General features: G+C 38.9%; 1 protein-coding gene across 9 annotated transcripts in view; it reads left to right on the top strand.

Moving 5' to 3' along the window:
• Nucleotides 1-22,831, top strand: part of HECW1 (HECT, C2 and WW domain containing E3 ubiquitin protein ligase 1) — a 264,423-nt gene that overhangs the window by 154,909 nt on the left and 86,683 nt on the right. For 7 of the 9 annotated variants that reach the window (XM_084508699.1, XM_084508697.1, XM_084508696.1 and 4 more), the window contains 2 exons: nucleotides 1,337-1,415; nucleotides 11,001-11,170. In XM_084508699.1, the coding sequence (XP_084364825.1) occupies nucleotides 1,337-1,415; nucleotides 11,001-11,170 (249 nt within the window). Of the gene's footprint in view, nucleotides 1-1,336; nucleotides 1,416-11,000; nucleotides 11,171-11,746; nucleotides 12,029-22,831 lie in introns of those variants that run through there. The other 2 variants (XM_084508692.1, XM_084508698.1) reach the window with 2 other exon arrangements.

Here is a 22,831-nt window from a genome sequence, read left to right as displayed (position 1 = left end):
CCTGAGAAGTCCAAAGCTGTAATTACAACTAGTTAGCTGTGATCCAGCTGGGGTGTTTCTACTTAAATTCACTTGTAGTGTCACTCTATTCAGTACTCCTTATCCCATTTAAATAGTCTATGAGAAACAAACTGATTATGACAAAAGGTCAAGTACACCACAGCCCATTTTTCAATGGTGTCTAAATTTCACCCCTTGTATTTACAATCCATGTGTCACTTGTGTGTTGACCTGCCAGCTGTGCCTGTTGCTTAATCCCTGCTAGGGGGCTGCAATGCTCCCTTGCTCTGGTTTGAACTCTGTGGGGACAAAGAAGAGCTTGTTTTCTAAGTTAAGCTTGAATACACAATATTTAATATACTGAGCAATGAGTCACAGTTGAGTGGGACTTCAGTTACTGTCTCCTGGCAGAAACTGGAACTTAACTGCATAAATGCTCTTTTTCTTTTTTGCCTGAAAGCCAAACAACAAGACTGGTGAGGAGCTGTGACTTCCTAGGAGCAGAGCAGCACTTGGTTTGGCTCCAGAGTCAGTGGGAGGTAGTCATAGTAGCACCAACACCCTGCTGAACTTGAAGCCTGTGTCATGGTAGCATCTCTTCTGCTCTGTTCAGGGAAACAGCAGTGGAAGCTGCTTTCCCCCAGCTGATGCAGGTTCTTATTTATGCCCCAGACACTGGCATGAGGGGCTTTTGCTTCCCAGTTCTGATCACAACCAGGAGGCAACCTGGGTCCTAACTTGCCCAACGTCAGCCCACCAATGAACTTGCTGAGCTAAAGCTTGACATTAAAACTCAAGCTGTGGACATGATCCTTGTCAAAAAACAAGGTACAGACAAGTGAGTACAAAAGGTCACCTGTTGATGTACTTATTTTTTTTTCAGATTCACCCTCAGTACTTACCGGTATCATAATTCACAGTTGTTTGCACAGGATAGCAGTAAGCTCAGAGAAATGTGCAATAAACTTCCTGGAAAAAGATTTTCTACTCTTTTAATATGTTATAAAGACAGACATTAGTAGAGGTGAGAGCCATATCCCCATCCTTATGCATTACTTTTATCTCATTTAATAAATAGTCCCTTTCTGTGTGAGGAACCGCTATATTAAAATTACAGTAATATTGCTGTATCATTCTGTTTTAATCAAATGCATCCAGGAAGGTCTGAGTTAGCTGACTAGTGGGTAAATCACTACCTGAATGAAAACATTGTTTTGATTAATGGTTGTCTATTTGACTCTTAGTTGGTTATATTGTAAAAAGGACAGTTACTCAGCAGTTTGTCTGTTCAAGAGATACAGGAGACTCCTCCTTCTCACCTTTATTCTTCTTCCAGCAGATTTTTAAAAGCATCACCAATGAAGATTCAATCCAGGGACAGGGAAGTCGGAGACTGATAAGTTTTTCATTGTCAGGTAAGTTACCATTTGTGTGAAAGTTTTAAGCCCAGAGAGCAGGAGACTGAAATTATTAAAACCCTTCATGTGCAAGTCTGTGTATGTATATCTATGTGTATGTATTTATGCATATATGGTGAGGCACTGGCACAGGTTGCCCAGAGAAGCTGTGGATGCCCCATTCCTGGAGGTGTTCAAGTCCAGGCTGGATGGGGCTTTGGGCAACCCAATCTAATGGGTGGCATCCCTGCGCATGACAGGAGTGGTGGAACTGGATGATCTTTAAGGTCCTTTCCAACCCAAACCATTCAACAATTCTACAACTCTATGCATTTTTACCTGTTACTCTAGAAGTGACCGTAATATAGAGAACTAATATCTGTCCTACGATTATTGCTGCACCCTCTTCCTTCAAGGAGAGTTAAGTGCTAAAGTGTCTTGTTCAGGTAGAGGGTTTTTTTGGGTGTTTGTGTTTTTTTTTGTGTTGTTGTTGGGTTTTTTTTGTTGTTGTTTTGTTTTTTTTCTGATTAAATGTGGTGCTATATATGTAGGCCAAGGAAAGCAAGTTCAGTGGCACGTGCTTTACTTATGGAGCTCAATGTGTGGCAGCCCTTTGTTTCTTAGAGAGCATCTTCCACAGTCTTGGTCTGGACCTGAGGCAGATCCACATGCCACACTCGCAAGCTTATCTGTATTGCTCAGCAGTAACACTGAGACTTCTTAAGCCAGGACACTGCTCTCACTCCTGAATTTTATGGAGGATGTTCAGCTTCATGATTTCACATGTCATTGCAGATTTTAAAAGCTATGGATCATTTCATCTGGCTTTAATAACAACAATCTGCAAATCGCCTCTGTAGAAAAGTTTGATTTGTCAAAAGAGAGTGGTTGTGAGCAAGGTTCTCATTTGGGGGGCTTTATGCTTGTTAGTTCGTTTCTGTATTTTTAGTTCCTCCTCAGTACAAAAAGGAAGATGCTGGACTTGACTCAGAAATTCCATGAGAAAATAGCACAGAAAAAAAAAAAAAAAAAAAAAAAAAGAGTGGTTTTATTATACTCCATTTACCCTAGTTAAGAATTTTTACAAGTGCAGGCCTTTCCACCTAAAGTCCTACATTCAGGCAAGCAGCATGTTACATGATTGTTTTGGCCATATGATTTATTTCAAGCCTTGTTCTAAGTTGTGCTGAAGTCAGCTAGGACTTCTGATTCTCCTTAATGTTAGGCATGCATGTCAGTGCTTTTCCGTATTAGGTGCCCAGTGTGGTTCTTAAGGGGTTGTATGTGCTATATGGCAGGTTAGACTGACATTAATTAGGACCCATTTAACACATAATTTACGTTTTATTAGGTTGAACAATAGGCACCCATGCGGTGACATTCATTTGTTAAAGAAAACTACAGGTTCAGCTGGAAAGAAATAAAGAAGTAGACTTAATATGTTCTTAAGTATAGTCTTGCCCAGATTTAAATACACTTTTCCATTCTCAGAGATTCTTTGGCCTAGTAGACCAAGAGATAACAAGAGTGATAATTTGTGAGACAGCTAAATGATGTCTCAGCGGGCCCTAGATCATCCAATGTACAGATTGATTCAAAGTTTACAAAGACCATACCATGTGATACTTTTGGCATTTCTTATTCTAGTGGTTAACATCCATTTATGTATGTATCACATCTATATTAACAGCATCATCACAGCTAGGTTTTTGTTAAAGCCTTGAGCTCACAGTTATTATGTCAAAAATCTTTGGTATCAGAGTAGCTGTAGTTCAGTCTGTCTTTCTGATAGCCTGGACTTGAGGTATTTCAGTCACAAGTTAACACATCACAAAGATTTATTTACTGGTTTCTTACGTAATCAATAGAAAACAAATGTTGTCTATGTCAAAGTAAAATTGTTGCCACTCCTATATCTGCTATGCTAGCTAATAAAATGCAAATCAATCCAGGCCTTTCTGACAGATAGGAAGGAATTGGGATTCTTCTCTGCACTACTATTGCAGCAATAACCTGTCTATTGTCAGGAGTCCTCTCAGCTCATGCAGACTTCTTAGAGACTGGTCTTTAGGTGTTTCAGTGTCATTATATAACATTTAGGTTTCAAATTCTATTTATTTTATTATTTATTTTTTTTAAATTGCAACAGAATGAAAGGCCATTAGTCTTCGGCTGTGGACCGTTGTGTTAGTTATTGCACCAACAGAGCCAGCCTACCCTGAACAGGTTATCATCTAAAGAATGCAAGGAGAGCTATACAATTTGTAATACTATTTTTTTAAAGAAAAATATTAATGGAATGGGAGAGAAAAATCTCAAAGTAGGCAAAATCCCAAGAAATGCTGAACAAGATCATTCCATTTCAGCTGATTTATCTTGTTTGCTCTACTGCCTAGACACTCCAGTGAGACACTACTTTGAAATGAACTGCGCAGAAACAATTTATTTCTAAAAGTTAGTGGCAAAGTATTTTATTCTTTCTGTAGTTTTATTGAATATTTTCTTGGGCAAAATCCAACTAGTTTCACTGGAAATGTTGCCTGCGGAAAGGTATCTGGATTGGATAAAAATGTCAAACAAAAAAGTATAAACCGATGCTTTAGAGCAAAATGAGATCACTATCTTCTCCAGAACAGAAAGAGCAGTAGGTAGTTTGTTTTCCAAGTATTTCCTTCTTTAGAGACTGGAAGTTGTTCCTGTGAAAGGTTAGTTCAGCTTAATAGGTTCATTAGCAATACTGATCTCAAATAAGATAATTTCCCATGATTATGCTTCTTAATCTTTTATATGATGACTGTATTATCATAGCTTTAATTATTAAAACACGAAGAGAAATATCATAAGCCTAATTTAGTTAGATACAATCTTCAAGGAAAACTATTCAGCTACTTTGCATTTAGTTTCCAGTACGAATTTGCTGCTGTTACCAGAGAGCATCACACTTCTGATAAGGCAGCTGAAAGTGTCAAAGCTCCCTCACATGAAGTACAGAAAGAAGAAACGTGCTAAGCTTCCCAAGATGTTCCAGCTACTTCACTGGAAGTTCATGGTTTAGCAGCAATGTAACACCTTTGCCAAAAGCCCTGGAAACCATTCTTTTGGCTGGCATATTTAGAAAGTGTTATCACGAGGTTTGCATGACATTCCTCCTAGCTATATATTGCATTAACAATCTTTTTTCAAACTTTAATATTTCACATCTGTCACGTGTTTACACACTTCTTATTTACCGAGTACTCCCATGGAACAAATGACCAAAAGGTCTAAATATTTCACAGACATTCAAGAATTAATGTTTCGTGAATGTTTGTGAGACATTCAGGATCTTTATTATTATTATTCCTTGTGTAGCTTTCAGATCAGGCATTCAGGTAAGATCAATTTTCAGTTTATGGAGTCAAAATCACGACCGAAAATAATATTATGTCCACTAAAGGTCATTTTGAAAATTGTAGTCACCATTAAATCCTTGGTCAAAATGCAGATATAGAACATTCTTTATCTTCTAACCATTTCTGGAAGTCCTAGAGACTGGTTTTATAACAAAAAATCTAGCCACCAAATTTAGTTTATTAAATATTGCTATAAACCTACCTCACCTTCTGCCCTCACCAACTCAAGCTATTTTGCCCTGATGTGTTGTTTATAAACCCAAGTTTCTAACCACTCACCTTTTTGTTGTTGTTGCTGTTTGTTTTTTACCTTTCAGAGCTTGTGTTAAGGTGAGGTGACTTTTCTACTTCCTCCAAAACACCAGTGGCTACAAAGTACTACAGTGCTCTAGACTAACAGATTTATATTCTTTGAAATTAATTACTCCATTATCCTATGTAACACAAATCATCTTACTCCATGGTATGGAGTTTTGTGTCAAATTGGTTCAGTTCTATCCTAGACTGGTGCGTACTCTGGTTCTGAGCAAAATAACTGGTATTTTGCTCCAGTCGTTAACAGCTTACAGTGATGAAACTCTCACCGTTAGGCTATTCACAATAGTTCTTCAAACTTTTTCTGTGTTTTCTTTCTTGATGAAGGCAATTTAAAAAGCAGCTTGTCTTTCAGCCATTTTTGAATATTTAAATTCTTCACACCTTTTCATTTATTAATAGACATATTTTCTTCTTTACGCCTCTGCTGCCTCTTCCTTATAGAAATGAGAATTCCTTTCAGCATTCCCTTGTGGCACATCCAGCTAGAAAAATTATTTTCTCCTCTTTACTTTACTTTACTCCTCTTTACTTTAGATTCAAGTATCGTGTACTGCTGCATGAATCAAATTGGCATTTCCAAGTCAGTGCAAAATTTCTGTGCTGTTACTGTTGAAACATTATTATGCTACTGGTAGCTAAAATAATTCCTATTGCTTTAAAAGCATGTAGCTGAGAGGCGGTGCCTAGGTGTCTCCTGTTGAATCCTGAGCAAGCAGAGTTTCATTTGTCCTTCTTTTGAAGCCACCACTATGTAGCTCAGCTCAGCATATGAACTTCTGCCCTCCAAGCTAAGTGATAATTGTTCTGTTCAAGCTCTACACCAAGCATGCTACAAAAGAAACACTGATGTACTAGTACCCTGGCAACTACCTTACCCCATTGATAGTCAACCCAGATACCCGTCCTGGTCAAGTCCAGTTACTCAGCATCAGAATCTGAACTGAAAGCTCTTTGGGAATTTACAAAGGAAAACACAAGGGAAATGTTTGATCTATCCATTGACAACCTAATTAGTAGCTCTTTTTCTCATAGTGATGGATCATGAAGATAGTTTATTGTGCCTTGATAGATGAGCTATGAGGATCTTGGAAAGATGACAATAATTTTATTTTCTGCCATTAATGAGCAGATTATGGAGAGAATACATTCCATTTGGGTGTTCATCAAACTAAATCACAGTCTAAACTGATGTCTGGGATTGTTCAGCCTGCAGAAGAGAAGGCTCAGGGGATCTCATCAGTGTCTATAAATACCTGAAAGGAGGGTGCAAAGAGGACAGAGACAGGCTCTTCTCAGTGGTGCTCAGTGACAAGACAAGAAGCAATGAACACATGCTGGAACACAAGAAGTTCCATCTAAACATCAGGAAGCACTTCCATACTGTGAATGTGACACAGCACTGGAAGAGCTTGCCTAGAGAGGTGGTAAAATCTCCTTCCTTGGGGATCTTCAAAAGCCATTTGGACATGGCCCTGGGCAACCTGCTGTAGGTGTTCCTCCTTGAGCAGGAGCTTGGACCAGACGACCTCCAGAGCTCCATTCCAACCTCAACCATTCTGGGATTCAGTGATTTTGTGACAGTGGTCTTGTCAGTGACCCTTTGTTATTTCCAGTGTCCTGGCAGCCTTGCAGAACTTCATTAGGTTGGCTTTTAGATCTATTCTGAAAAAGTTTGGCCTAACTTGAAATGTCTTCATATTCTGAGAGAGTCAGGGGACTCGTGAGCAATGCATAACATTTCCTGAGTTTGAGCACACATGGCTAGTACACTAAAGAAGAAAAATGTGAATTTGGTGTGTTGACCATAGAATTGCTGAGGCTTAATGATCTCTCTCATGTGTTATATAGCTAGCTGCAAGACAGCAGTTGCAATCAATTGGATGGTTCTTGGAAACATAAAAGACATTCAATACTTGTTGTCTTTTGATGGAAGGAATTTGCCAACTGTATTAGAAAGTTAATATCAGCTTTTTAAAATGAATGGCTCTGTTGCTTGTTGGTCTTGAACTTTCTTCTGGTTTGTAGACTGTGTCTACTGCAGTAAAATAAAATATACACGATCAAGAGACTAGATGGACTCAGTCTTCTAGGGATATATTTATAAACTACACAGAACTTCCACAGCTGTTGACAAAAGCTTCTCATCTCTTGGGGAGAACACTTTCTACCTTCGCTATCTTATCTAGCAACAGACTGATGGCCAGACTAACCATAATTCGTTTAGAAATCAGGCTGTTCTATATTCTGGTTCTCACTTTGATTCACCACCCTTTTCTGTAGCGTGAGTCTGATCCAGTACTTCACTACATCTGTAGGGAACTGAACTACCATCTTCACAATGGTTTTGCTGATCATTACCATCGGAGAATCTCCTTGCCGTGCATGACAAAATGTGACTCTCATACCCAAATCATACCTCTCCCCTGACCATTTGAAAGCTTAGTCACTTGTACTGAGGCAAAATCAAACTTGGCAAACACAAATAGGTTCAAGCTGTGAATCGATTAGTATCCTCACCTGGCTCCATGTTTTTACCACTAAACACACACCAACTTCCAGACTGCCACAAAGATGCAGTCTCCATCACTAACCAGTCATCATTGCCATGAAGTCTGGGATGCTGCATGGAAAATGGATTCACAGAGTGATTCTTTACAAGACAGGGAAAGACGGAGGTCTACAGCCCACCTTAAGGACAGAAGCCACATGCATGCAAAAGCTTCCTAAGGTCTCATCCAGACACCCAGAGATTGGCATATATGGAAAATAAGCTCTGAAGTTGGAAAAAAGTCATAATTCTTTTGGGGGCAGCAGCAGACAACAGTTGGTGTAAGCCATTTGTATACAGTGAAGTGAACCTAGCTGGTTTAGGATGCATGTACTTGCGATTACTGGCTTAGGATGCAAATACTTACAATTACTGAAAGTCTGTAGTAGTGAGTTAGCCAGCAGTTTCTTCCTGTTCACCTGCATTTCTTTCTTCTGTCATCTTTCACAAGAGATGGCCTGACATTATCAAGCTGATAGGTGTATAACCTCTTTCACACAAAAGTGTGATTTATGAGTAAATGAGAAGCTGACATACAGTGCATTAATCATTTTTTAATAGACTGAGTGAAAATACACTTCTGAAAAGCAGGGTGAGTTACGTTGGTAGCATTTCCTGATATGTCCGCAAGAAATAATACACTGTAAAACTGCAGTGTACAGCAAGATGAATCTAAGCCTTCTGGAATTCATTAGTTTTATCAAAGATTTAAATTCAGTTAACCCCAAGTACTGAGCATTTTCAGAACCTTTTTCTGAAGACAGTACAGATAAGAGAGAAATATTTTCATTTGGGGGAGTGGAACAGATGGTATTCTTCTAATGGGGTGTTATACAGCAGTGGTAAGAAAGTACCTGAGCCTTTTGGTTACAGAAGGTTACAGCATCCATGGTTTCCACTTCAGATTAGATTGACTTCTTATAGTTATATGCAGATACCAATGCAGCTTTATTCTGAACTTTTGTATTTTTGATGCTCTGTTTTTCACGGTGCCAAGAATTTGTGGTGAGATATGTAAGTATAACTGCAATTTCTGTAGTTGAAAAAGCTAGTTCTGTGACCCTATGGGCATTGGACATTAAATACATGTTTCTAAGTGACATTTTAACATAATTTGCTGTATCGTGCAATTTAAGAAAATGACACAAAAAGATAAAATTTCTTGTGAGCTTGGCTTAATCATTTTTCTCATCCAAATACAAAAATTAGATAATTAATTAATGTTAGGAGTACTTTCACCTTTGTGAGTGATTAATTCCCACCACTGGACAGAGATTGGTAGATTATCATAATATGTATGTTCTTTATAGTGTATAATATAGATGTATATATAATTGAATGCTAGCTATTTTCTAGCAATAGACTATTTCTTTGCACAGTGGTAGCAAAAAAATGGTATGGTTGCTCTTTGAAGGAAAAAAAAAAAAAATCAGAAACACATACAGCAATAAATATTTCAGTTTCAGAATCTTTTGAGGAAATACCAGAGAAGAAGAAAATAAGATCTCAGAGGTCTTTCTCTACTCTCATGTGTTATCAGCCTGACACGATTATACTGCTGGGTCTTGTCACTCATAGTGCTTTTTCAATCTTGGCTTCTATTTCTGGAATGCACTTTTAACAGTACAACTTCCAAAGCAAAACAGTTTGCCATGAAGGATTTCAGCAGGGCTGATAGATTAGATACCTACCAGTAACATAGAGATTGCACACTTGGAAAAGAAATCCATGTTATCAGTTTGAACCAGATCTTTTTCTTTGTGTAAAAGCATTGCTAGGACCTTGGCAGTACATAGTGTCAGCAAAGTACTTTCAAATGGGATATTAGTACTGACATCCCCTATTTTTTGTTATTTGTTAGAGAACATTACAAGAATAAGATTCTTAAAATACAATCTGTTTCAGGACCATCTGTCCAATCTCTTTTGAATGTCTGCTACATGAATTGTGTGCTGGAATATATAATCAAAATCAACCAAAATGAAAACAGTTGCTTTTTAGTTCACACATTTTATTGTGTTGGCTATTACCATAGGTGAAGGAAGCAAAATACAACTCAGTGAATATTTTCCCTGGTTTTGGTATAGCTGTTTTCTGAAAATATGCTGATGTTGATGTGGAAAGTGTAAGATCTTCAGATTCATCCAAAATAATCTGCCTGGAGTGTTTTACATGATCTCCCATAACGTGCTAGAATAATTAGTTTATTTGTTTTGTTTTGTTTTATCAATTAGGAGAGAGTTTAAGCACTGATATTTTAAATTACTGTTTTAAAAACCTGCCTAAAAGAAAACATACATGTAAATTGAATGTTTAAGAATACATCTGAACGATTTGGGAAACCATCTTAACTAATGTTTTGTACCTCTTCAATAAAGTAAGGGAGAGAAAGTAGCCAGTGCTTTTAGCCCTATGTGAAATTAAGCTTTAAACAGAGGAAGAGAACCTCCATGCAAAGAGACATGAGCAAAAACAAAAGCTCGACATGGGGCAGCAGTGTGCACTTGCAGCCAATAGGGCCAACTGCATCCTGGGCTACATCAGCAAAGCAGTGAGCAGAGGGTCGAGGGAGGTGATTGTCCCCCTCTCCTCTGCCCTCGTGAGGCCCCACTTGAAGTGCTGCATCCAGTTCTGGGGTTCCCAGCACAAGAAGGACAGAGACCTGTTAGAGTGGTCCAGAGGAGGACAACAAAGATGATCAGAGGGCTGGGATTTTCTCTGCACAACGTGTACAGCACTCCCTGGGAATTCTGCAGCTAGAAAGTCCTGCTCAAAACTTGGAGGTTACGTATATCAATCTCCTAAGTTAGCTGAGGTAAAGTTAACCCATGCACAGAAGGAGGAGTTTTAAAGTAGAAAAAATGTAAAATGACTTCTCACAGAGAAGAAAGTAATCTAAAAGCTAAGTTTCATAGAAATAGAAAAATGATACCTAGGAGAACTGGCATATATTGTGTACAAAGTGCCATGTCTATGTGGTAAAATGAATGGATGGATCTCTTCTCGAGTTGTCCTATCACTGGAATCAGGCTGAGCAAGTGCTTAACTCCTTAGAAAAATCAGTAGATCTCTTCTGTTTAGTTCCATAAACACCAATTTAGAAGCCACATTAGTCTTCACAATCAGGTTGTAAAATCTTCAATTTCATTAGATAGTAATTTTTAAATCCTAAATCACAGAATTATTATAATTTGGTTTTATGTTACCTCATAAGAAATGTAATGAATTTTTTATATTCCCACCGTATTATTTGAATTCCTCACTGGCTTCCTATCTGTTTCTCCCAGAGAGCTACCTGCAATATGAAAAATAATAAATTTATTTATCTTGTTAACCTTCTTTCAGATTTCCAGGCTTTTGGTCTGAAGAAAGGAATGTTCTTCAATCCAGATCCTTACTTGAAGATTTCCATCCAGCCTGGAAAACATAGCATCTTTCCAGCGCTTCCTCATCATGGACAGGAGAAAAGATCGAAGATCATTTGTAATACAGTTAACCCGATCTGGCAAGGAGAGGTAAGTAGTTGAGCTGAAATTTGTTCAGTTGAGCTGAAACTTATCTTAAAACATGGCAATTACTCTAGCAATGGAAGGTTTTGGTGTTTTTTGTTTTTTGTTTTTTTTTTTTTTTCAAACCCTTTCTTGGCTAAATAGTTTCGTGACTATTTCATGACTTCATATCTTAACACAAAAGGCTTAAATAGTAAAACTTTCAGGATGGATTGTACTTTGTGAATGTAGTTTATGAAGTTAATTATTGAAGGTAAGCCTAACTGAGAATTGAAAAATAAATTTGGGTAGTGTGAAAGGCTGCTGGTAAATTCTTGTAGTACTGTTACACTGAGATGAGACATTATATAAAATAGAGTAAATATAGCATGCAAATAAAAAGAATCTATGTGATTGAAAAACATTAGCAGTAATATAAATTAAAGTCAGCTTTGGCACATTTGCTCATCACCTTGAAGAAATGCTCTCTAGTCTGCTGCTCCTTGTTGGAAGGGCTTAGTGGGTGTTAATGAGATCTCAGAGTTCAATTGCTGCCTGCTGTTTTTAAATTACACCCAAAACGGAAACAGACAGGAAAGAATGAGGAATCTCTCTAAAATTAAAGGAGCCTGACATAAAGGGTGTGATTTACTGATGTTCCCTGTCAGACCAATATTTTCACTGCAGGAAAGAGTAAAAGAAAATAAATAGATTAAATAGATCTATTCAAAATAAAATGCAAATTGCAAAGTAGTTTAGGGACAATTAGGTCAAACTGCATAAGAATGAAAATTTTAGTAAAGAAGACGGAAGAAATGTCACTGAATACTCCTACTTTGAGGAGGATGGTCAAGAAATTAGATATCACATCAGGTTATGCAACAGGTGAGCCTTTGTTGGGGGAAGGTTTGACACCTCAAAACTCATCTGAGAAAAATGCCTTCTAACAGAACTCACTTTAGTGGAAGGCCCTGTCAGGAGGCATCCACCAAGCCATAACATCTTTCTTGCTCCAAGCATCAGACATATCTGGCTGAGGGGCCCCAGGTCAAGCCGAGGAGCTGGAACTGACATGGAGGATCAGAGAGCTGGCAGAAAGTAAAGTGCTTAGGACGCAGGCCTAGATGCGGGCAGGTGTGAAGAGGAATGCTGCTGTATGTGTGCCACACCGTGCATGGGATTTGTGGGAGTTTGCAGAGAGCATGGATGACAGGAGTTGATGCTCAAAGGAGGACTCAGGATGTGGCTGTGGTCCCACTGTTCTCTGTCTGCCAGAGTTACCTGCTGAGGTGGCACACAAGCTGTCCATATTAAAAGAGGGATGTAGCAGCTGTGCTGGAGGCTGAAAGCCAGCATTTTGGAAGCAGTCAGTACTGCTTGGAAGACTTCTCTTGACAAAGACAACCAATGTAATTTTCTCTCAATTCAAGGTCTTTTTGCACTGCTGCAGGATACAATAACCCCAGAGTAAGGATGTGGCCCTGATGAGGTGTCAAGGGTCTCTTCTCCTCAGGGCATAAAATATGGCTGAGTTTGTGGGCTGACATTTCTTTTCCAGCAGAGTATTTCCTTTGGCTGATGTGGAGATGTTCAACTGCATGTACTTGGGCTGCAGTTTCTACACATCTGCTGTTCTGAAGTCTTTGTTATTGAAAATACATTGGCTTCTCTGGCACAGAAGTTCCTAGGCTCCTTCAACTTTATGTTTTTTATGGGGAAAGGAGAGAAGGAGGACTACAAACTATTGCTGAATTGTGGTGATAGCCATTCTTCCATCCTCCCTTTTCACTGATGGATGTGAATACCTGAAATTAATAATATTGAGAAAATCATAGCCATTTTATTAAATCAATCAGTCACTAGTTGTTATTCCACAAATCTGTTTCAGGCAATGTATTATTTCAGAAGGGTGGTTCTTCCTTAAGGTTCTCTGTCACAGTCCGTATAAATAGAAGACAAGTTTTTTTATTATTATTTTGTTTTGTTTTTACAGTTGAATGACATATTTAATTTATTTTGTCTGCTAACTTGAAAAAGTCTGGAATGGAGAAATTAAAACTGTAGAAGTAACTGCAAGCTGGTATCTTTGTGTTCTTGATTACCCTTGAGTAAATTCAGTAGAGAAGTGTTGCCTTAATTCTGTAGGATTTCACCATCAAAATAAAATCCTAAAGACTAAGAGAAGATGATCCATTTGCTTATATTAATTCATTCTGATTTTCCCCCTCATATACCTAGCAGGCTGTTCTATTTGCAGAGTAACCACTTGCATTATAAGAAAACTCTAGGAGCACCATGATACCTCTGGCAATTTTTCATGTGTCATGCAATACTGATGATCTCCTTCATTTCACAGGCTATTCAAATACTGTTCAGCACAAGTTACTGTGAATTAAAGCTGTTCTTCCATTGCTCTGTTTAGTTGTGCTTTAGACAAGAGGACTTAAAAAAAAAATGAAGTTTCTTACTAAGTGATAAGAGATACATTTGATGTTTTGGTGCTTGTAGCAGGGCTCAAAAAAAAAGAACACTCACTGAGAATTATTCGGTGAGGTTAAAGACCATTCAGGCAGGTTAAAGACCATGTGGTATCTTACAGTGGTTGAGAGGGTCCTTCTGTGATGTTTCTGTATGTTTTTACATACTCACAGAAGCATAACATCAGGTTCTGCTAAGCCAAAGTGTTGAATATTTCAGTGTGCAATGATGACAACTGGTAAGTACTTTGGGGGAGATCTAGACTAGTTACTGATGGTGCCTGAACCTCTACACAGTCCAGGAGGAGAAGTAGGCCACTGCAGGAAATAAAAACAAGTTCTCCTCAGATGGGGAACTTACTGCTGATTTATGGTTAATGGACCAGGTTCTTTTCATATTCCTTGCTCTACTTTCAATCTGGTGCATTCTTCAGCAACGTCTGTACTGTTAAACAAAATAGATGAGGTCCTGGAAACCAGGTGATGCTGGACAGCTTGAATCTATGTGGTAAACTCTGCTGTCATCTAAAACATGTCAGCAGCATCCAAATGACTTGTTTGGAATGTAGTGACCCCATGCCACTCCTGACATTGGTTGACACTCTTCAGAACGATTGCCAATGACTGGCAAAGGAAATCTGTGGGGGGGGGGGGGGAAAGTTCTTTTCCCAAATCTTCTGTTTATCTGGTAGAGTTGGGGAAGTTGACCATCTTTCTTCTAATACTGATGTTAGAAGAATAAGAACATTTTACTTGTCAACCAGTACAAAGTGATAGACAGTTCAGGCAAGCAGTACAGATTGTTGGAGGTCATAAGCAACAGAGTAAACTGGTTTAAGAAGTAGTTCACATACTTCAAGCTGAGTGGCAAGTTCTGTCAATACATTTGTAGATAAAGTACTTTAACCCCTCTGGACTTTCCCTAAGACCTATTTATGGCATTTCTTAACTGTGGCAGTTTGTTTGAACTAGCTGCTTCTTTAGATTTTGTTATTTACTAGTGAGTATATAGAGAGCCTCAAGGAATGGGCAGTGAGATGGCTATAAAAGTTGGCTGCTGCAACTATCCGTATATTTAAGGAAGTATTATCTGTTAAATGACACAGTGAATTTCAACTCCTATAATCCTAGTTATGGAAGAGCAGATTGCCTTGAAGTAGGAGCCCAGTATGAGGATACAAACCAACTCAACTCCCTGCAGCTTCACTCTTTGTTTCTTTGTTCCTTTCCCTCAGCCTTTACAAATATTGTTAATGTTTTGGGTGGCCACTTTATCACTCTGAATATAGCTGCATTTCACTGGTGAATTAATTGATGTGTGTAAGCAGAGGTGTTCAGCACTCTGTTGCCAGATCGCTTAACAAATAGTAGTTAATGTGTCACATCTGATAAACAGAATTACAGTATTTACACATGTATAACTTATACTCTCTGCACCTCAGATAACCTACAACCTTTCAAAAATACTGCACTTGAATAAGTTGTCATGAAGCCTGTCTCTTCAGATGTTGCCAACACACAATCAGAAGACACAAACAGGGGCTCGAAGGCCAGGGGGTGGTGGTTTGGGGAGAGAAAGTTTCTATACAGGCACCAGTGGTAGGGTTTGGATGCTGGTTGCAAGACTGCCAAGATTATATGAGTGCAGTTGGTTCTCTGAGTGATGTTTTGGAGCTCCTTTTCTTATGATGCAGGTTTATAACTCAGCCACTGGTTTTATGATCATAAATGCTGGGCTAGTGTATGATGGATCACCCAGCAGTACTGGGACTGAAAAGGCACTTTGTCAAAGTAGCCAGAGCATGCAATATGGGGTTTATGTTAGCTCTGTGCTTCTCTTGAGGCTTTATGTTGGCCATATGATGATGTAGAACAAACCTAGAGTGGCGCAAGCAGGGGATACTTGACCAAAGATTAACATTTCCAGTAAAACCATGCAAGATACTTTAACTCTCTTTGAATCAACAGTATGAATTTAAACTGGATGCAGGTTGTATTTGATCTGATTTTGATCCAATATTAAGAGCACTGGATGTTGACAGTCCTACCATCCTCACAGAATTAATGCACAATTTCATGAAAAGTCCAAAAATGTAAAGAACAAGAGGAATATCACACTGATTGAACTTTTTTTTTATTTGAATTGTTTTGCTTAGATAACCTTTTTTTCCCTTCTACTGGCAAATACAAAATAATCTGCTGCAGAAACAGGCAAACCTTTACACGTAACTGTAAGTCCACCATATATGTAGTGAAATCCAGATCCTGATTTCGGTAAGAGTTTTGCCAAAGGGCCTGAGTCAAGCCTTGTGAGTGGTAGCTTCAGCATATGACATTCTGACACACATGGCCATTTGGGTCAAACCATATTTGTTTTACAATTTGTGTAAGATTGTTTTTAATATCCCGTGACGACTGGCAAAAGCCCAAGACATCTTCAGTTCCTTCAGGAATGGGTTAAAGAGTGAAAAAAATATCTAGCTTATTTTAATATGTCATTCTTCTAGAAACACATTTTTATTGCAACTTCCGCACTTAGAATACTAGCAATCTTGCTGGCCTTGAATTTTAGTACTCAAAAGAGTCCTAAAATATTTCCAGTCTGTTCTGTACTCATAAACTTGTACACAACATATGAGAGACAAAGAAAAATTCTAACTCTTAAAGCACTGTTTATACTTGATTTCTTCCAGGAGTTGTTCTGAATTTAACTGCTGAATCCCAAGGCAAAGACTCTCTAGGAGTATTTGTAGGGATGTCCCAGCCTTCAGCAACCATGGGGCTCTGTGTCCTAAGTTAGTGACACTGCAATATTTTCTGTTGTTATTGAGGACTACCATAATAAGTTTAAGAAACTGGAATTCCCCACAAGCTTATCTAGTTGCTCACGTAAGTAGTGTTGTATGGGACAGTAGTGACGTACAGGAGATTTTTGAATGGGGAGCAGAATCGTACAGATGGAGAGTGGTGAGTGCGTTAAGGATGTAATTGTTTCAGTAGAGTATATGAAATGAAAAGCCCACTAATGAAATATTCAGCTGAAAGACTAAATCTGTCTTCATCCATCAAAAGTAATTTACAGCCTTTTAAGATTTACTTCTTCTTATATTGTCCCTGTGACATGATGGGTATCACAAATAAATTCTGTTTAATTGTATCACTTATTCAACTCCAAATCAAGAGCCTAATTCTTCCTGTCACCAATGTATTAATTTACCTACCTTTCACCAGTTATTATACTGACTGTTCTTAGGATTTGACTTGCACTTAACTTGACTAATCAGTGCTAGTGGACATACTCAGTTCATGTCAACAGCTTCCTTAATAATGTTATTGAGAGCTCATCGCTATGATCTACCCATATTCAGGGATGCAAATAATGTTGTTAAAAATAAAACATGAGAATTAATCATCATCATCATTAGTTAGCTTTCTATGAAAACTGTTCTTGGACTCTGGAAATGTTTTTATTATCTTATAAATGGATACAGATGTATTCTGCCAGGTCAGTATTAGCATGTGCCTTCAGTCTTCACCTCATGTAAGTCATGCACAAAACCCCCATAAAATCTGTTTATGGTAAGAAAATGAATTATCTGTGTATGTAAAACCATCCTCGGGTTTAGAAGCCAGAAAAAAAAAAAAAAAATCTTGGCACTAAGAAGCAGCTTGCTATCTGAACCTCCCTTTACTACAATGTTTTCAGATCTTGCTCCAAGATAACAGTAGTGGTATAAATTCAGATCTGTGTTTATGTCATTGGGATCGTTTGAGAGAATGGATGTGTCATCTGATCCTAGATAGCTTTGACTCAGATTTGCGTCTCTGTGAGAGTGAATCCACAGGGAAGAGGCAGGTGTGCAAAATCTGTGTAAATGAGTAGGAGTATCCTAATGACTTTACTGGGCAGAGCCCAAACTGATGATATTGTCTGCTTAGCCCAAGAGTTAGTATGTTGATGTGGTTCTTTCCATCATAGAATCATAGAAACACAAGGTTGGAAAGGACCTATAAGATATCTAGTCCAACCGTCCTCCTATCACCAATACTACCCACTAAGCTACTAAATCATAACTCATAGCACCTTGTCCAAGGGCTTCTTGAACACTGCTGAGTTCAGGCTTTTAACTCTCAGGGTTTTCCAGTCTGGGAGCAGTCTTCCAGGACAAATCACAGGAGCAGCTAGTTGCCCACCTCATCCTTCTAGTGGTACTCCTCACTGTGAAGGGGTCCTGGGCTCCATTCATTTATATCTAACCTATGAACAGGAGCAGTCTCATCTTTGGCTGTTAAGGATCACACAAGGAGACAACTGATACACCACATGGATGGTATGGGGTCTGACACCTTTTAGGGCCAGGCACCCAGTGAGAAACAAGCTGTTCCTAAGGGTAATTTCTCGGCAGTTTAGATGAGGCAATCTGCCATCTCCTCTGTGGAGTGTGCAGTGTCCTGTGTCATCTGAAGTTCTAAGAGTCATTTCATACCATGTGATGGTTGGTGTGATATGCAAGGTAATGTGTTGTGGCTGATGTAGTATTGTAGGTAGTTACTGGTTTGGGCTAATAAGAATAAAGATTTAATTTCTTGTTGGTTACCCATCTATCCACTGACCACTGCACAGCAACTATAAACGTTGGATCCCATGATATCTTAAGAGTTCCCCCCCACACACACATTTTCACAGTGCATTTTACTTGAGTTTTTATAAGGGGATTAAGTGAAAATGTATTCTAGCTATCACTAAAATTTTATGTAGATTGTCCTTCCCAGGTGTCCTGTTTTCTGCAGATATCCAAATAAATATATAAATGAACATTGGACAAAGTCTTTTCCTTGGGGGAGGCTTTAGTGTTGAAACTAACTGATTTGGTAGGTGAGTTGAAAACTTGAAAGCGATGTCTTCCTTTAAATGTGTTTGTAATAAAGTACAAAGAAAGCCACAGACAAAGTCATAAACGAAATCCATTAAGTCATTTTAAAGTTTGGTTGGCCTCTGGACAGCTGGAGAATCTAAACTTTTCAAAAAAGCTAAGTCAGAACATCAGTATTTAAAAAATGGCAGAAATTAGATTTTCATTTTGTTATTTGTGGAAAAAGCCTGTTTATGTAAACTTGAGTATGCTATTTTACAGTTAGTCTCCATGTAAACGTTCGTGCCTTTGGATTCCAGTAGGTTGCATGAATTTCTTGCCCAGTTTTGCAGAGTTTGCACTAGCAGTTGTGATTCAAGGAACTCAACCTTTTTTTGTTTTGATCGTTTTGTAAAAAGTGTAGCATGAGTTGGAGTTCCCACAGGCACCTACTCTTGCAGGAAAACAGGTTTCTGCCCTTTCATACCTCATAATGATGCTTAGTAGCATCTTTACACCTGACCCTCTATAAATCTCCAACTTCCAGCACAAGCCACAAGGCCTATAAACACTATCCATCCTCCTAAAAAGAATCTGTATGATTTTTTCTTAACTTTCATAGATACACACTCAGTAAGGGCATGGTGAGTTATTAAAGCAAAGGAAGAGTATTTGAGAAATAGTAACCACAAACAAAATCATTTTTAGGTTCTGTATCTGGTTTGTTTTAATAAAACATTATGAGTTTTCTACTCCTAATGATGATATTTGTTACAGAGTAGTTGAAAGTTGTAGATACATAGGACTTATCTTTGATGAAAATTAAATAAATTTGCATATGTAATACACTATCCTGCTGAGGAAAAAAGCTGAAAAAATGAGAAAATTCTGCAAAAAGTTTAATTTGCTTTGGGAAGGCTGAAATTTGGTTGCTGGGAAAAGTAAGATCCATTGGTATTTTCTAATTGTTTTGCATGTTTATAATTTGGCTTTATCATGTTGCCAGCGATTGTGAAAATCCTTCCAATAACATCATTGAGGACAACAAGAGCTAGGTTCTTCTTTGTATTAAAAATAATCTAAAAATAGACTGCTCAAGCTTCTCAGACTGCTCAGCTTTCAGCTCACAACACAAATTCTGACAAAAGACATTTTTTATTTAAAAATTTAAAAAGCTATTTTTTTAAGCATCCCTTCTGGGAGCTGAATGTTATGCCCATAATCTGTCTCTAGACAATGACTGTGGATCTAATCTTGATGCAGTAGTGAGTACAGCAATATCTGACATGGCTCCACAGATTATACGGGGAAGAATTCTCCTCATTTGTCTTTGCCCACAGTCCCTTGGCTCTAGTGGCTCTGACCAGAAATAAGAATTTCAAAAGACAGAAGTGTTTTTCCTGGATGACACAAATCAAGTAGTGATGATTGACAGAGGAGATGTTGGGAATAGGGCTTGTCAGGGGCTGGTACAGATGTAATATACATGTCATGAGGTTTCACTGAGTAAACTGATTTCCACTGTTACTGCAAGAGGTTATCATTTTCTGCCATCCTATGAGACTGTTTCAAAGTCTTCATTAACATCAACCATTTTCCTCCCTGTTACTTCCATGTGCTTTGAACCAGACCTCATTGTTTGAAATCCACTACCCAAAATATCATCATATATACCACTGAGTGAGGAGGATAATCCAGTTTTCTTTTCATAGCTGGTACAAAAATACATATTCACACAATCACGTAATGGTTTAAGTCAGGAAGTCATCTGGTCTAACCCCTCTGCTTAAGCAGACACCTAAAGAAGGTTGACCAGGACCCTGTCCAGATGGTTTTTATATATTTCCAAGGAGGAAGACTCCATAACCTCTCTGGGCAACCTGTGCCATTGCTTGGTCAACTAAAAATTATTTCCTGACATTCAGAGGGAACCCGAAGTGTTTTAGTTTGTTCCCATTTCCTCTTGTCTAGTCACTGGGCACCACTGAAAGGAATCTGGCTCCATCTTCTTTGCACTGTCTCTTCAGGTATTTATATACATTGATGAGATCCCCCTAAGCCTTCTCTTCTCCAGGCTGAATAGTCTCAGCTCTCTCAGTCTTTCATCATAGGAGAGATGCTTGAATCTCTTAATCTCTGTGGCCCTTTGTAAGACTTTCTCCAGTATCTCCATGTCTCTCTGGTACTGAGAAGCTCAGAACTGGACACCCCAAGAGAGTCCCCATGAGTGGCCTCGTCGATGCTGAGGGGAAGGATCACCTCCCTTGACATGCTGAGGCCACCCAACATGGTGCCAGGGGTTGCATGCACATGGTGCCAGGTGCTGAACTTCATGAGGCTCCTGTCAGCCCATTTCTCCATCCTATCAAAGATGGTACTCTGGACGGCAGCATGACCCTCTGGTGTATCCATCACTCCTCCCAGTTTTGCAAACTTGTTTCAGGTATCCTCTGCCCCTTCGTCCAGATCATTAACAAAGATGTTAAATAGGACAGGAGCAGTATTGACCCCATGGGTACTCTGCTAGTCAGTGGCCTCCACCTAAACGTTGTGACACTGATCACCACCCTCTGGGCCCAGCTGTTCAGCCAGTTTTCCGTCCATCTCACTCTCTGCCATCCAGCCCATACCTCAACATGTGAGGATCTTACAGAAGGCAGTGTCCCAAGCCTTACTGAAGTCCAGGCAGACAATATCTGCTGCTCTTCCCTGATCTACCGGGTTGGTCATTTCATCATAGAAGTTTGTCAAATTGGCCAAGTATGACTTCCTTTTGGTGAATTCATGCTGATTACTAGTGATGATTTTCTTGTCCTTCGTGTGTCTGGAAATGATTTATAGATTAATTGATCAGCCTGTAATTCTATTTCCCTTCATGAAGACAGGAATGACATTTGATTTCCTCCAGTCCCCATGCATTTTGCCCAGTTGCTGTGATCATTCAGAGATGATCGAGAGTGATCTCATAATGATGTCTGCCAGCTCCCTCCGTACTTGTGGACATCCCATCAGGGCCCATGGGTATATGTACGCCCAGTTTGTTTAAGTATTCTCTGACCTGATCCTCTTCCACCTCGGGTGTATCTTCCTTGTTTCATCCTTTCCCCCTGGGATTCCTGAAGGCTGGTCTTCCTGGTAAAAACAGCATTCAGTACTTCAGCCGCTTACATGTCCTGTATAACGAGCTCGGTCCCCTGTTTCTTTCAGCAGTGGGCCCACATTTTAGAGAAGATCATGACATTCAGGGCTCTTTTTCTTGCAGATAAATATGATATTAAGGGCCAAGTATGGAACAGTGTAAAAACAGCCAATGTTTTGTAACTAAGGTACAGGGGTTAGCACTTATCAGAACAGAAGGTGAAGGAAGAGAGGGAAATGAGGGTTTGATTTGGTTCCGCAACCAAAGAAGATGACAGTCTAATCTTTAAATGTTACAAGAACCTGTGTGTTTTCATTAATGATTGGGAATTCTTGAAAATGAATTTATCAAACCTCGGTGTTTTGCTGGGGCCCATTTTTCAAAGGGTGGGTGATCAGTGTGTTCCCCAAAACAAGCGCTCCTTAGGGATTTTCAGGGTGTATGGCCTAAGCCAGAGGCATCCACAGTCAGGGATTACCTCTAAAAAATTAAGAATTAAAATTAGATGAGAATAACAGTGGGAGCAGGTGCTTAGATAATGGAAAAGTGCATTATGGAAAAATATTACTATTTTACAAACTGTCTCCAAACCCACCTCTTCGAATTCAGTTTTGATCTCAAACTGCAATGGTTTCCAAATGGTAAATCTTTTAAGCCCGGCCACAGGACACTTCAGATCCTAAAGACTTAATTGTGTTTCCAAGACACTGCTGTTTTCAAATATCAGAACATTCTTCTAGCAGAAGTGCTTGGAAACTGTGATCATGGGCCAGGACAGTCTCATATATTCCCAAATGCAGTGTGGTTGGTAGGTGGTGAAATCAGAATACAGTTTGATTTTACAGATTATATGGAATATCACTGTATTTCTATGCCTAAGAGGCACAGCAGTCTGAGGAAAAAAATAGACATACAGACATTTCCTCTGGTTGATTCTAACACATCTTGCTCCATGTGGCCATTCTCTCTGCTCAGTTGCTGACAAATGCTCTGGAAAATGTCAATGTGTTTCTTGTGCAAGAAAGGAGCCATCAGACTCAGTTCCACCTGATATTATGGAAACAAATGTCCATGAAGGTTTTGATTTACTTCAGAGCTGTACCACAAGACAAAATATTAGTAGCATAGGAAAGTGCAAATTATTTATCTAGGTTTTACTTTTCACTTACGGACAGTTCAGTCTCTACCTGTGTGTGTGCATGCTCTAACTCACAGAAGC

Source organism: Aythya ferina (assembly GCF_964211825.1).
Source record: "Aythya ferina genome assembly, chromosome: 2".
In the NCBI taxonomy this organism is placed as follows: Eukaryota; Metazoa; Chordata; class Aves; order Anseriformes; family Anatidae; genus Aythya; species Aythya ferina.
The sequence above is the reverse complement of the archived record's forward strand: the minus strand, read 5'-3'. Positions and strand labels throughout refer to the sequence as shown.